General features: G+C 36.2%; 1 protein-coding gene across 4 annotated transcripts in view; it reads left to right on the top strand.

Moving 5' to 3' along the window:
• The window catches only part of LOC108707687, a 28375-nt gene extending 20494 nt beyond the window's left edge, over window positions 1-7881 (top strand). For all 4 annotated transcript variants that reach the window (XM_041581878.1, XM_041581876.1, XM_041581877.1 and 1 more), the window contains 5 exons: window positions 824-898; window positions 1524-1688; window positions 2368-2487; window positions 6090-6155; window positions 7605-7881. In XM_041581878.1, the coding sequence (XP_041437812.1) occupies window positions 832-898; window positions 1524-1688; window positions 2368-2487; window positions 6090-6155; window positions 7605-7852 (666 nt within the window). In that variant the 5' untranslated portion in view covers window positions 824-831 and the 3' untranslated portion in view covers window positions 7853-7881. The remainder of the gene's footprint in view (window positions 1-823; window positions 899-1523; window positions 1689-2367; window positions 2488-6089; window positions 6156-7604) is intronic.
• The last annotated feature ends 5475 nt before the right edge of the window (window positions 7882-13356 follow it).

Below are 13356 nucleotides of genomic sequence, written 5' to 3'. Positions count from 1 at the left end.
AAACGTTTTCACGATAAAATCGAGCAATTCGAACGTTTTCACTAAAATCGAGCAATTCAAACGATTTCACTTAAAAATCGAGCAATTCGAAACTTTTCATGAAAAAATCTTGAAAATCGGAAATTGGCGCGAATGTGTGCCAGGCAAATTTATTTGCCGATCACTAATTTACAGGATATGGCAACATTAATTTTACAAGAGCATTTATAAAAGACTTTATATTTAAGATTCTTGCTTATCCTTACAATTAAAGGTTTACAGAGCAGATTATTCATGTGTGTATTTTAGTGGTGGGCGAATAAATTGGCCAGGTGCAAATTCACGTTGAATTTCTGTGTTTCGCTGCTGCGTCAAAAAAAACTTGGGCACGCATCAGAATAGTTGCGCGCCTAATCATTGTCGCTTGTCAAAATTATTCCATTGACTTTAATGCATTTGGCAAAAATAGTGTATATGTACATGTATAATAATTTAAATTTTTGCTTTATTATGAGTGATGCTGGTGTTTAAAATATCAAATTGTCAGGAGTGTGGTTGTACAAATTTAAAATAGTTAAAGGCTAACAAATTTCTTTTGCCAAACAGCATGACTGAGTTGTTTGCAACAAAAAAAAAAATGATGTGCTAAGTGGTCAAATTCAAAATGTAAAATAAATTAAACCTATATGTGAAACAGATTAATCAAACATACACAACTTTTTAGGTGTGTTTTACTCCCAAAATTGCTGCTTATGAGACCGCAAGTTGCCAAGGCACTGCATTATAGAACTATTCTAGTTTATTCATAACATTTCTGCTGATTCTGCCTCTCTCTCTACCTCAGGTACAATCATGGACCTTTTCTGCAAGGCAATACTTCTGGTCCTTCTCTTTAGGAAAGTATTTTGTGGCGACTCAGGTAAATAACTAATAAAAAGTGGAGTAACTGAATGCTTATGTGCCCCCACAGTACATATAAACACTCTGACAATAAAATATTTTTTTTAAAAAAACAGGACATGGCTGTAATCAGATCCAGAGAGCAGTTATGTATTAATGAGAAATGCGGAGGTCTTTGCACTCCTTATAGCCTGGTTGTGGTGTTTTTTTAGAATTTCAACTTGTGTTCACCGCAACTTGTGTGCAATGCATCATTAACCTATGGCATTCCATTAAAGTCTTTATGGGGTAATTCAACTGGAGCAGTTCAGTTGTGGCTATTGATGCAACTTGCTAAGGGAACCCTGGAATTACCAATATCCTTGACCTGGGCAGGGCCAAATAGCTGCCTCGCTTTCCCTTCAACCACTGGCTTAGAAATAGACGGAATTTACCCTTTTTTCAGTTGAATTTTTATTTTTCTTCGGCCACAGTTTTATTAGAGTAATATAAATAACAAATAGCAAATACAATATTATCACAAATAAATATTTACAAATTCAGAACATAAACACAACAGTAAAAATAACACCTGCAAATGGACCAACAATAATAAATAATTTAATTTGAAACAATACTTTTTATTTTATATCATTCTCCTACAGTTGCAGATGGCATTGGGCCTCATACGATCAGACGCATTGCGTATCATCTGTCCCCCTTTCAGTGTGATAAATTTTATAAAAGGCTGAGTGGATCAGAAGAGGACCTTAAAAAGTCTGTACGCATTGTCTCTCCAGGAATACTATCATACACAGACCTAGAGATCGGTAAGTGAATAACATGATTTGAATCGGAAACAGAAGTGTTGCATGAAGAATATGTTGACTAACTATTGCTGGACTCCTGCAGAGGTATCATTACAATTGTGATGTCCCTCAAAATAAATCTGTTCTCCAACTCAACTGAAGGCATTAGTGCCCGTTGTCTACTACTCTTCACCGCTAGCTGATGTTTAAGTAGAAGTGAAACACTGTAGAATGAGGGGAGTCCCGTTGCCGCAGAGCATCCCAGATACTGTATAAGCTAGAATTTCTTGACCTGTATGAAAATTTAGATACAACTAGTCCAAAGTTTGTACATCATGATCTATTTCTATGCTTTCATGCAAATATTAGGTCCATTATTCCTTATTGACAATACAGTCAATGTGTGCGTTGGTGCATTTCTTGGCTTATAAGGGAACACCTTTTAATAATAAAGGCATGTAATTATGTTGAATACTGCCGAAATTAACCTTTAACCTTCTGTCATCAGCCTTGCATGTTTATTTGCATCTCCAGACTACATAGTGTTTGTATGACCTGTGCAACACAATAATGCAGGCTGTAGGAATCTAGATGCAGTCACGCAGTTCTGTGATTCTTTGGTCACTAGCTGACAAAGGTTTTTGTTTCTTGTCTTTAAATATTCACCAAGTGTATCCTTTTCTTATTTTATTCAATTCAGTGACCCACGAAGAGTGCAAAAATAAGCTACATGCATGGTTTGTAACTAAAGGAGACACAGTATATTTGGATCAGTTTCTAGATGAGCTGTATAACGTGGGACGCATGGATATAGCAAAAGGTAAAAAGTGGAAAGTGACACTTTACAGTTATTTCTCATTCAGGATGAGACAAACATTTAAAGCAGTGACCCCCAACCAGTTGCTTGTGAGCAACATGTTTCTCTCCAACCCCTAGGATCTTGCTCCCAGTGACCTCAAAGTAGCTGCTTATTTTTGAATTCCTGGCTTGGAGGGAAGTTTTGGTTTCATAAAAACCATGTGTACTGCCAAACAGCAAATCACAGTCCTCAGTTGGCACCCCAGGAACATATTTTTATGTTTCATTGCTCCCCAACTCTTTTTAGATCTGAATTTGGCTCATGGGTAAAAAAAGTTTGGGGGCTCCAGATTTAAAGAATGCCCCCAGTATACTACATCATTTAAAAGCTGCAGATTGCCAACAGTGCCAAATTTTTTTCTACATTCATCAACATTTTACTGACTGTCAACAAAATAGCCTTCTATCTTCTATCAAAGAAGCTATCTGCATAATTTAGTCTGAATTATTTTGACCTTTCTGACCAGTCAAAAGAAGAAGGAAAATAATTCAAAAGCTAAAAATAATAACTTTAAGTATGTAATACAATGGCTTATTATTTTAAACTTTTCAATTGGTCTTCATATTTTTAACTTAAATGTGAATCACCCATTCAAAAAATCTATGTTATGGTACCTTGGCTCAGCATGGTTAGATGCAGGTATTTATCATATTCTGCAGTACAATTCTCTGCTAGGGATGGGCGAATAAATTCGCCATAGTTAAATTCGCTACGAATTTCCGCAAAATTGCGGCAAAAAATTAGCATGTGTCTAATTATTTTAACGCGCGACGAAATCGGCCCACGCGTCTCGTTTCGCAAATTTTTCGCCGTTTCACGAATTTCGCTGGAAATTCGCAAATTATTTGGCGAAGCGAAACGCCACAGATTCGTCCATCACTATTCTCTGCTGAGACTGAGTCAATATTAGCTTTTATTCCAGTTCCTAATCAATAAGCTTATTCCAGTTTATGGGCATTGGTCAAATGGCATATACAGTAGACAGGTATGGGATATTTTATCCAGCTACCCACTAACAAGAAATCATGGGAAGGCCATCTCCAACTAACCTGCATTTGTACTTATCATCTTCAATGTGGCTTATAAGACTGGGAGCAGTGTTTGCATTTTCTGCATTTGCCCTTAAGGGTAAGGGCACGAGGGCAGATTTAGGGAGATTAGTCGCCCTGGCGACAAATCTCCTCTTCTTTGTGGTAACAAAAGAAGAATGAAAAATCACCAGCGGGATGGCACGTTCGTTTTCTGAAGTCGACTTTGGAAAGGCAGCGGGCAGGAAGGCAGTTCGGGGAGATTGACGCCCCGAAGAAGATGAGATTTGTCTATTCTCCCCAAATCTGTCCGTGTGCCCTTCCCCTAAAGCTTTTTGAAGATATAGTTGATGATGGGTGGGTTTTTAAAGGACATTGCTTTAAAAGGGGGCGTGCCATGAATAAAATGGGTGTGGCTTTTATTTTCCCTTCTTTCCCTGCCCCCCCCCCAGCAAAAACATCTTCTACTGCCTATGGTAAATACAACAGTATGCGTCCATTTCAGATAAAGCAAAGGACTGGAATAAGTATATAAAAGACAAAAGGGTCTTAATAACTGCAGCTAGCTTTTGACCTGTGTTAATGCATTTTGACTGTGCACCAACAATTTCCTGCTATCAAGTATTTATAACAGCTGTTCAGGGGCCTCATTAGCGACCTTGTTATAAGGGACATGGGCTGTGAGAGAGACATCTGACTGAAATAATGCATTTCTATGGATTATTAATGCTTTGGTGGCCATGACAACACTAACATTTGTGTGCTATAAAACTCAGTGCATACCAGACAGTGTAAATAAACATAATTTACATCCTACATTCCATAGCAATATTATCTTTTGTCCTTGGCAACTAACAATGGGGGTACGTTTTAAAGGACCACTCTACCCTTGAATTTACCTGCAAAACTGGGCTTATGATTGTATATGGAGACAAGGTGATAATATTGTAAGTATTACTCTGCCTGCTCCCCATAATTTATGACTTTTTCCCTTTAATTCTTTTACGGTTATAAACAAAGCAACAGTTAAAACACGATGAACAAAACAGAATACCAAATAACTATGCTGAAGCAGAAAGTAATTTACAAAGGAATTTATACAGAACATTTTGACGCAGTGCTTTATAGTATATATTAAATTTTTTCCTGCCTAGAAGAAGCTTACAGTCTAAGTTCCCATGAACTCACGCATAATTGACCTGCCCACAATAAAAGCTAGGCAAACATTATCTTATTTACAATTACAAACAAAGCAAAGCCACCAACAATGCCCCCCCCCCCCATAACATGCACTATAAATTGACATAAAATCTTACATGTGAAGATACATGAACAAAATTTGTAATTCCCGGTTCAAGTTGCCTTTGCTGCTTTATGGACATAACACAATGCTAAATACCCTCTAACTGTAGGTGCAAATAAAGAAGAGAATGCATAGATGCACCTAGATTTGCACCTAGAGCTGCATCACTGACAGTTTACCAGAGAATGCAAAGAATTAAGGACACTTTGAGAAAATCCAGCTAGACGGGATGCACTGACCATTGTTCAAATTATAGGCTATAGTTAAAACTGCCACCTTGTAGCACTGGGTTTCATCCCCACAAAGGCACACTCTGTAAGGAGTTCCCCAGTGCTTGTGTGGGTTTTACCTGGGTACTCTTGTTTTCTCCTCAACTCCAAAAACAAACTGGCAGATTAAATGGATCCTGACAATACAGGTATGCAATCCCTTATGCAGAAAGCTCTGCCATCTCCCATAGACTCAATTTCATCCAAATGATCCAAATTTTAATAATGATTTGCTATTTCTCTGTAATAAAACAGCACCTTGTACAGGTATGGGACCTGTTATCCAGAATGCTTGGGACCTGTGGTTTTCTGGATGTTTCCGCAATTTGGATCTTCATGCCTTAAGTCTACTAGAAAATAATGTAAACATTAAAGGGATCCTGTCATGGGAAAACATTTTTTTTAAAAAAAACACATCAGTTAATAGTGCTACTCCAGCTGAATTCTGCACTGAAATCCATTTCTCAAAAGAGCAAACAGATTTTTTTATATTCAATTTTGAAATCTGACAAGTAAAGAATGATTGAGCACAAGTCACATGACTTGGGGCAGCTGGGAAATTGACAATATGTGTAGCCCCATGTCAGATTTCAAAATTGAATATAAAAAAATCTGGAAATCTAGAAATTATTTTTAAATATTTGGATTATTTGGATAAAATGGATCTATGTGAGATGGCAATTCTGTAATTTGGAGCTTTCTGGATAATGGGTTTCCGGATAACAGATCCCATACCTGTACTTGATCCCAACTAAGATATAATTAATCCTTATTGGAAGCAGACCCAGCCTATTGGGTTTATTCAATGTTTACATGAATTTGTAGTAGATTTAAAATATGAAAATCCAAATTACGGAAAGATCTGTCTTCCAGTTTGTGAATTTATTTGGCATGTGCCAGCTATTTATTGGTATGTTCTTCAATGCAGTATTTAATGATTATGCCTATTTATTTTTAAAATAGCAATCGAGAACAAAATGGGCCAGAAATTACAACTTATATTGAAGAAATACATGGAGCCCTTTCAGGGTAAGTGCTCATGGACTATCCAGTTCAGGCTTCAGCCAAATCTCTGCTATTTTTACACGGTGGGCCCAGTAACATCTGGTTACGCTATTGGTGGGTATTACTCGAATTTTTAAGAAATGTATTTCACCCTGAGGCTGCAAAAAGTCAGAATCCAGTAATACTCCATCTTCAACCTGTCGAGGTCCTGTAGGAGTATAAAAGTCAATAACAGAGGTTCTATTTGCAATTTCAAGATATTATTGTCTGTGCTGGGTTTCGTACAATAATCCAACCATTTCTGGCTTTTCCACCAAACGTACCTTTCGGGCTTCAAATCTGAAAAATTCTGATTTTTTGTGAAACAATCTGAAAAAGTAGCAGCTGTTAAGCTGATTCATTTGTGTTTTTCTAATGAAAAGTAATGGTAAATCAAGGATTCTCATTTGGTCAGAATTTTTTTTTTTTTAAACAAATTAAAAATTTAAAACATCAGAAAAATGAAATTAAAAATTAAATAACCCCCATAAAGTAATTGCAATAGAGTGCACTGTAGGTCTTCACAGGGGCGTTTAACCCTTCAATTGCTTTAATTGAACAAATTTCAACCTTTAATTAGACAACAAATGTAATGGCAATTGAAATTAAATGCAGAGGGAAATGTATTTTATTGTATAATGTGCTGGAGGTGCAGTATGTTTGCCAAACAGAGCCTCAATCTAGGTTGACAATCCACACAGGAGCTACCAAATGGCCAATCACAGCACTTATTTGGCACCCCAAGAACATTTTTCATGCTAGTATTGCTGTCCAACTCCTTTTACTTCTGAATGTTGCTCCAGGGGTTCAAAAGGTTGGGGATCCCTGCTTTATACAATGAGTACAAGCATCCCAAGCACATTGCACATTTTTGCTTCACCATTAGTGATGGGCGAATTTGGGGCATTTCACTTTGCCGAAAAATTCGTGAATTTCTCGCGAAATTCGCAAAACGGTGATTCGCTGGCATCCATTTTTTTTGACGCCGGGGAATTTTCGCTGGTGAATTTTCGTGGCGGTTTCGCAAATTAATACGCCGGCGGCCAATCGCGGGAATTCGCAGCGAATTTGCGCCTGGCGAATAAATTCACCCATCACTAATTACCATTCTCTGTACTCCTTTTCTTGTATTCCTTTCTGCTTCCAGTTGCAGAAACAACTGATCAGGTGAGAAAGATTCTCACTGGAGGATTATTTCACATTTTAATGAATCTGTGGGCCATGGAGAAGTGGGGAAATGTGTAGTTCAACGCAGCAGTGTTTAAATCCCCCCTTAATGTTTGTTTTACTGTAACTCAGTCCATATTGTGTTCTCTACACCGAAAGGTCAACATCTGTATTCTTAGCAGGATTCAACAGCTATGGTTGAACCACTTACAAAAGAGAATCTACATGTATGATTCGTTACTTATATTTTTTTCTGTTCCCATACAGGAAAAACACTTTATAATGAGGAAGATGATTACCTGGACTTCATTGTTGAACAAGAAGAACTCCCACCATTCAATCAGACCCTGACAGATTGGATGTGGCCTCTGTTTAATGGGCTAATTATTGGTTTTCTTGGAGGAGCTGTCTTGGCCGCTCTTATTTTTCTGCTGGTTTTTAGCATTACTGGGATTGATAATTTTGACCTTGACTTGGCACAGCTTGCAGAGGGTTTAGATGAGGATGTAGGCTAGTTAACAAATTAATAAACACTGTCTACATGGGTTGTATAATTCTCAGCATTTATTATTGATACTGTTGTTCTTTTGGAAACTAACGGTTTGCATTCCTTCCTAGAAAATGGAATAAATATTCCAGAAAAAAAGTTTGTATTGATATACATTTAGGGGAAGTTTTATAAAAATCTGAGTTTGTGAAAAAAAAATGTGGGTTGAGAAGAAAAAAGCCAACAAAACTCATGCCACTTTTTTCTCGAAGGCTGGTTTATTTAAGAAAAAAACGACAAAATATTCCTGCCCGTGTTTTTTTGCAGAAAAAAGTTGTATGTTAGGGAGAATCTCATTGTCCCATTAATTTTCAATGAGGCTGAAAATGTTCAATGTTTTCATAAACTGGGAAAATAAATAAATAAAGTTGTCAGAGAACATTCCCAATGACTTCTATATAACCTTGCCAGCTTTTACTTGCCAAGTTTTTTCTGGCGACTTTTCATGGTTTTATCCTTAAATATCTGGTGACTATTCAAGGTTAGAAAGAATATTCTTGAGTATATTCTTACTCGATTTTTTTCTTAAATCGTGAAAAAAACCCAACTCAATTTTTGATAAATCAGCCCCTTATAGTTTTGCATTTAATGCAATTGTCTGCCTTGGACATTTCTTATCTAAATATTAAAAAACTCAATAGTTTGAGAAACTGTTATATTTGTTATAAAGGTACAGCTCCTTTAAATCTGCATGTTCACACAATACACCTCCTCTAAACATTCCCCTGCAAATCATAGCCTAAACCTACCCATGAGCACAGGGACAAGCCCAGACATAGAGGTGGTGACTTCGAAATGGCAAAAACTCCTTGTTGGAAAAGCAGAAAATAAAGATAATAAAAAAAGAAAATTAAAGTTAAAACAAAGGGCAGAGAGTCTGAAAGAGAGAAAGGGGAAAAGTGAAAGAAAATGGGAAGAGGAGAGCAAACAGAATAACTGGTTATAGTCTTCCCCAAACTTGCAAAAAGGATTCCCCCAACTGAATGGGCAAGTACAGTTACATTTACCCTGGAGAAGGTGTGGAAGGGAGACCGAATGATTTAATTCTCAGACTTGAGAGTCCAACAGGGCCTCCGAAACACACAATGGTTAACCTACCATGCAATCAGCGCAACCCTGAAGAAATAAAATGGGAAAAAGCCAATAGAGCTTGGGCATACAAAAGTTACGCAAACAATATTGAGTACAAAATACAAAGGTAAAATATCCTTAAGTGCAAGGCTGGCTGGGAAACCGATATTGAACAACTTACAGACCACTAATCGGAGAGAGCCTTCAAAGCACCCAACCTGGTATCAGTTTCCCAAAACTGTGTATCATCCCTGAAATAATCACCCTACACACGGCTTAGATATTCCTGTAACAGGTGCTATTCTTAACCCATAGGCAAATTCCCCTGAAGTGGAAACACCCCCCCCCCCCTCAACTACGAGAACTGGGCAACTACTATGTCCAAGCAATGTTAGAATTAGAAAAATACATGTACACCCAATCTGGCCGAATGGAAAAATATAACTCTATATGGACAGTATGGTTAACAAACAACAAGGTTTAGGGTAAGGGCATACCTGGAGATTCGGGGAGATTGACACTAAAAATTTTCTTTTCAAAATATTATTCTACATTAAAAGTTACCTATAGGTCATGTTGGTTCCATTTTATATAACCAGATTCTTGTACAATAGGCTCTATGTATAACTTACTATAAATAGTACCAACCCTCTGGCTCAAGCCCCCTTCTAGACACCATCTCTGAAGAGGTATAGGGGTTGGAAGGTGAATATCTGGACTTATAAATATTTATTTGTGAAGGGTTTAGCTAGGCTGATGGTACTAAGAGAACATTTTTGGATCCATAGAAATCATCAGATTTTTTAACTGTATCCCATGTTTTTACTTTTGGGTATGGACATGTAAATGTATAAATATGTATTAGTGTTTATCTGAACTGGTTCCTCAAACCATCTTTAGAAATTACAAGCAGCAGTCACTGGTGTTTTTCAGATGTTCCCCTTAAATACTGTATAGATCCAGTATTCTACATATCAACAAGTATTATTTTACTTTATAATAAAAACTATGCCTGTTCTTTATTTTGTTCCTTAACAGGAAAAGTGTTTTCTTCATTCAGCAGGTATGTTTTAAAATCACTTGAAGGTTAAATAAACCCAGTAGGATTGTTTCGCCACAAATATGGATTCACACAGCTCAGTTATCATCAAGTAACATCAAATCAAGGCATGACTAGCTGCCTTGGAGCCATGGGGGCAGTCATTTGTCTGCAAAAGGAGACAAGACACAGGTTACCTAGGAGATAACAGGAAATTTCCGTTACTGTAGAATCCCGTTGTATTCTACAGTGCTTATCTGTTTATCTGCTATGTAAACCTATGCCTTTTCTCCTTCTTCATGGGTAATTGCTGTCCCAGTGGCTACACAGCAGCTTGCTTAACTAAACTATAGTAGTCTTTCTGAATCAAACACAAAATTTTAACCAATGCAAGGCAACAGTCTTCATACAGTATTTCAATTGCTTTAACCCCCTTTTATTTAGTGTGTCACTGTTCCTTTAACCCTTCTGACACAGCACACTGATTTAGTGGAGCCTTTGAGTGTGTGGAAATACACTGTCATTCTCAATACAGCATGTCTATTGATTTTGCTTCAGTTTACAACCCTGGTTGCCACTGAATTTATGACACTGTGAGATACAATGTATTTTCCTAGAGAAGATAACATACCCAACCTCAAGTACTGTAAGTCATGGATTGACGTAAAGGTTAAGAAATTGTTGTAGGTAAAGTGTGCAGGAAAGGAGACTAAGTTGGCAGTGTGACCAAAAGTTTATTCCAGAAAGATTTTTAAAATGGTGAATATATTCAAAACCCTCCACTGCCAAGAATAGGTATTTATACTTTCCAGTCATTTGTTTTACAGGAACATGACATTGAGAAGGGATGAAGAAGAAAAAATCAAAAAGTCAAATAATGCTTTTCTGTGTAAAACAAGAGTATTATTTATTTACGTTTTAGTAGTTAATATCTTATTTTATAAGACTTAAGGTAGGGGATCCAAAAAATGGAAAATCCGTTACGATCCCAAGAAAATCCCACATCCTAAGAAATGCTTAAAACCTCAAAAGCATATATTCAGGCTGAAAGGAATGTATTCTGGATGTCTGCTATTCAAATGATTGGGGACCACAAAAAGCAATGTGTGGTGAATTAAAACTGTCTGAAATGCACTGTACTGAGAAAGATCATGTGTGCCATAGCCCTATAGCACCTTCTTGTTATACAGTATATACAGAACCATAGTATGTTATAGTTATTGGGGATGTGCAAGTTGTGTTGCCTCCTGATAACACTACTGCAAAATTATATTTTATTCATGACAGAGTTTATAGTAGAAAATACTCTTATATCCCCAGCTTTTAAGGTTACAATGTTTTTGTAATGTTCTTGTAATTGTAAACTTCAGTGATACCTTAATAAATATATTGAGTGACCTCTGTCATAAGTAAAATATCAGTAAAATAGCAATGGTATTATCACAAGGCTACACAGTTTGCACATCCCCAAGAACTATAAAATAGCCTGGTTTGTGTGTATAACATGAAAGAGTGTTATGATCTATTATAGTCCCCATGGCTTGTACAACAAGGTTTAAAAAAAACTTTACCTTATCTAACTTGCTATAGCAAATAACACTGCGTTCGAGTTGTTTTTTTTTTTTCCACGAGTTTTTGAGTTGTATTTTTTGGTCAAAACATTTTAGGGTTACAAAAAAGCTTGAATAATGCTTTTATTTTAAAAAACACTCGAATATTCGAGATTTATTATAACCAAACCCTGGAAATAGCTTGAATCTGAAAATACACCATCTAAAACCTGTCGAGGTCATGTAGGAGTCAATGCCAGAGGTCCCTTGAACCATTTGAAGATGTTAACAGCCTGTTTGATGTTCAAGTTTTTTTTTGGAGGACTTTACTTGAAAACTCAAATAATTTGAGCTATTCGAGTTTGTTTTTGCCAAAAGCTCAATCAATTCAAGTTTTTGGACTCAAACTCACAGAATCTGGTTTTTGCCATTTGAGTTTTTTCTTAAATAAGATACGATTCGAGTTTTGAGTTCATTTGAGGTATAATCTATTATAATCCCCATGGCTTCTACAACAAGGTTTAAAAAAAACTTTACCTTATCTAACTTGCTATAGCAAATAACACTGCGGTTCGAGTTGTTTTTTTCCACGAGTTTTTTGAGTTGTATTTTTTGGTCAAAACTCACATTTTAGGGTTACAAAAAAGCTTGAATAATGCTTTTATTTGCTTGAAAACTCAAATAATTTGAGCTATTCGAGTTTGTTTTTGCCAAAAGCTCAATCAATTCAAGTTTTTGGACTCAAACTCACAGAATCTGGTTTTTGCCATTTGAGTTTTTTCTTAAATAAGATACGATTCGAGTTTTGAGTTCATTTGAGGTATAACAAACCTTTAATAAATAACCCCCTTTATGTATATAGATATATATTCAAGGCATTATTATGATATTGTAAAAGTAGCTACGTGACAAAAGTAACAGCAAAATTGCGGAACCTAATAACCATCAACTTGCTCGAAAGGAAGTTAAGATATCAATTGTTAAGAAACAAATTGCTTAAACTTAAAATCTCCCTAGAGATAAGCATTTTTTTAGTATTATGACAATTCTACCATTAATTAAAAGTAAAGACATGATTTTGATATAACCTGCTATGTAATAAAAGTGATTGTAACAGTCAGATGGGTAGAGATCTTTCCTAGCTACCAAATGCATCTGTATTCTGTCCTGGATTGATAACATTTTCTGAAAGAAAATCTTTGATCAAGACTTGGCTGAAATTATTGAGGAAACCAAGGTACAGACCCAACAGCAGCTATTTATCTGTCTGCAATAATGCAATAATGCATTTTATTTAAAACTTTGCAATAACATATACAGATGGAGCAGACTAAAAGTTCATTATCACTGACATGAAAGGTGTGATATGTTGTCATTGGGCACTGTGTGAACTGTGTGATGTTAAATGGTTTGCTCCATCTGTGCATCATCAAACAGCCATACAAATACTTATCTTGAAATAAATACTTCAATACTACACCATTTTTGAAAAAAAAAAAAGTCTCATGCAAAGATGATTGCATTGCATCATTCACATAATTACATCTAATTAACATTCAATTTGTGAGAAATATCAGGCCCATTTTGTGTAAATGAATATCAATTTAATCTGACTAATGCATTAGCTGTGAGTTACATTTCATAAAAAGAGTTAGATCTAGTGAGGGGTAATGATTACTTACGATGTTGTATTGATTAGCTAGGGCAATTTGTATAGACATTTTTAATGAACAGCGCTATCAATCCTGACAGATAAGAGGATACTGTTAAGTGTACAGACAGAAATGGGATTGTGATGATACAAGCAAACCT

The sequence above is a fragment of the Xenopus laevis genome, chromosome 2L, assembly GCF_017654675.1.
Source record: "Xenopus laevis strain J_2021 chromosome 2L, Xenopus_laevis_v10.1, whole genome shotgun sequence".
In the NCBI taxonomy this organism is placed as follows: Eukaryota; Metazoa; Chordata; class Amphibia; order Anura; family Pipidae; genus Xenopus; species Xenopus laevis.
The sequence above is the reverse complement of the archived record's forward strand: the minus strand, read 5'-3'. Positions and strand labels throughout refer to the sequence as shown.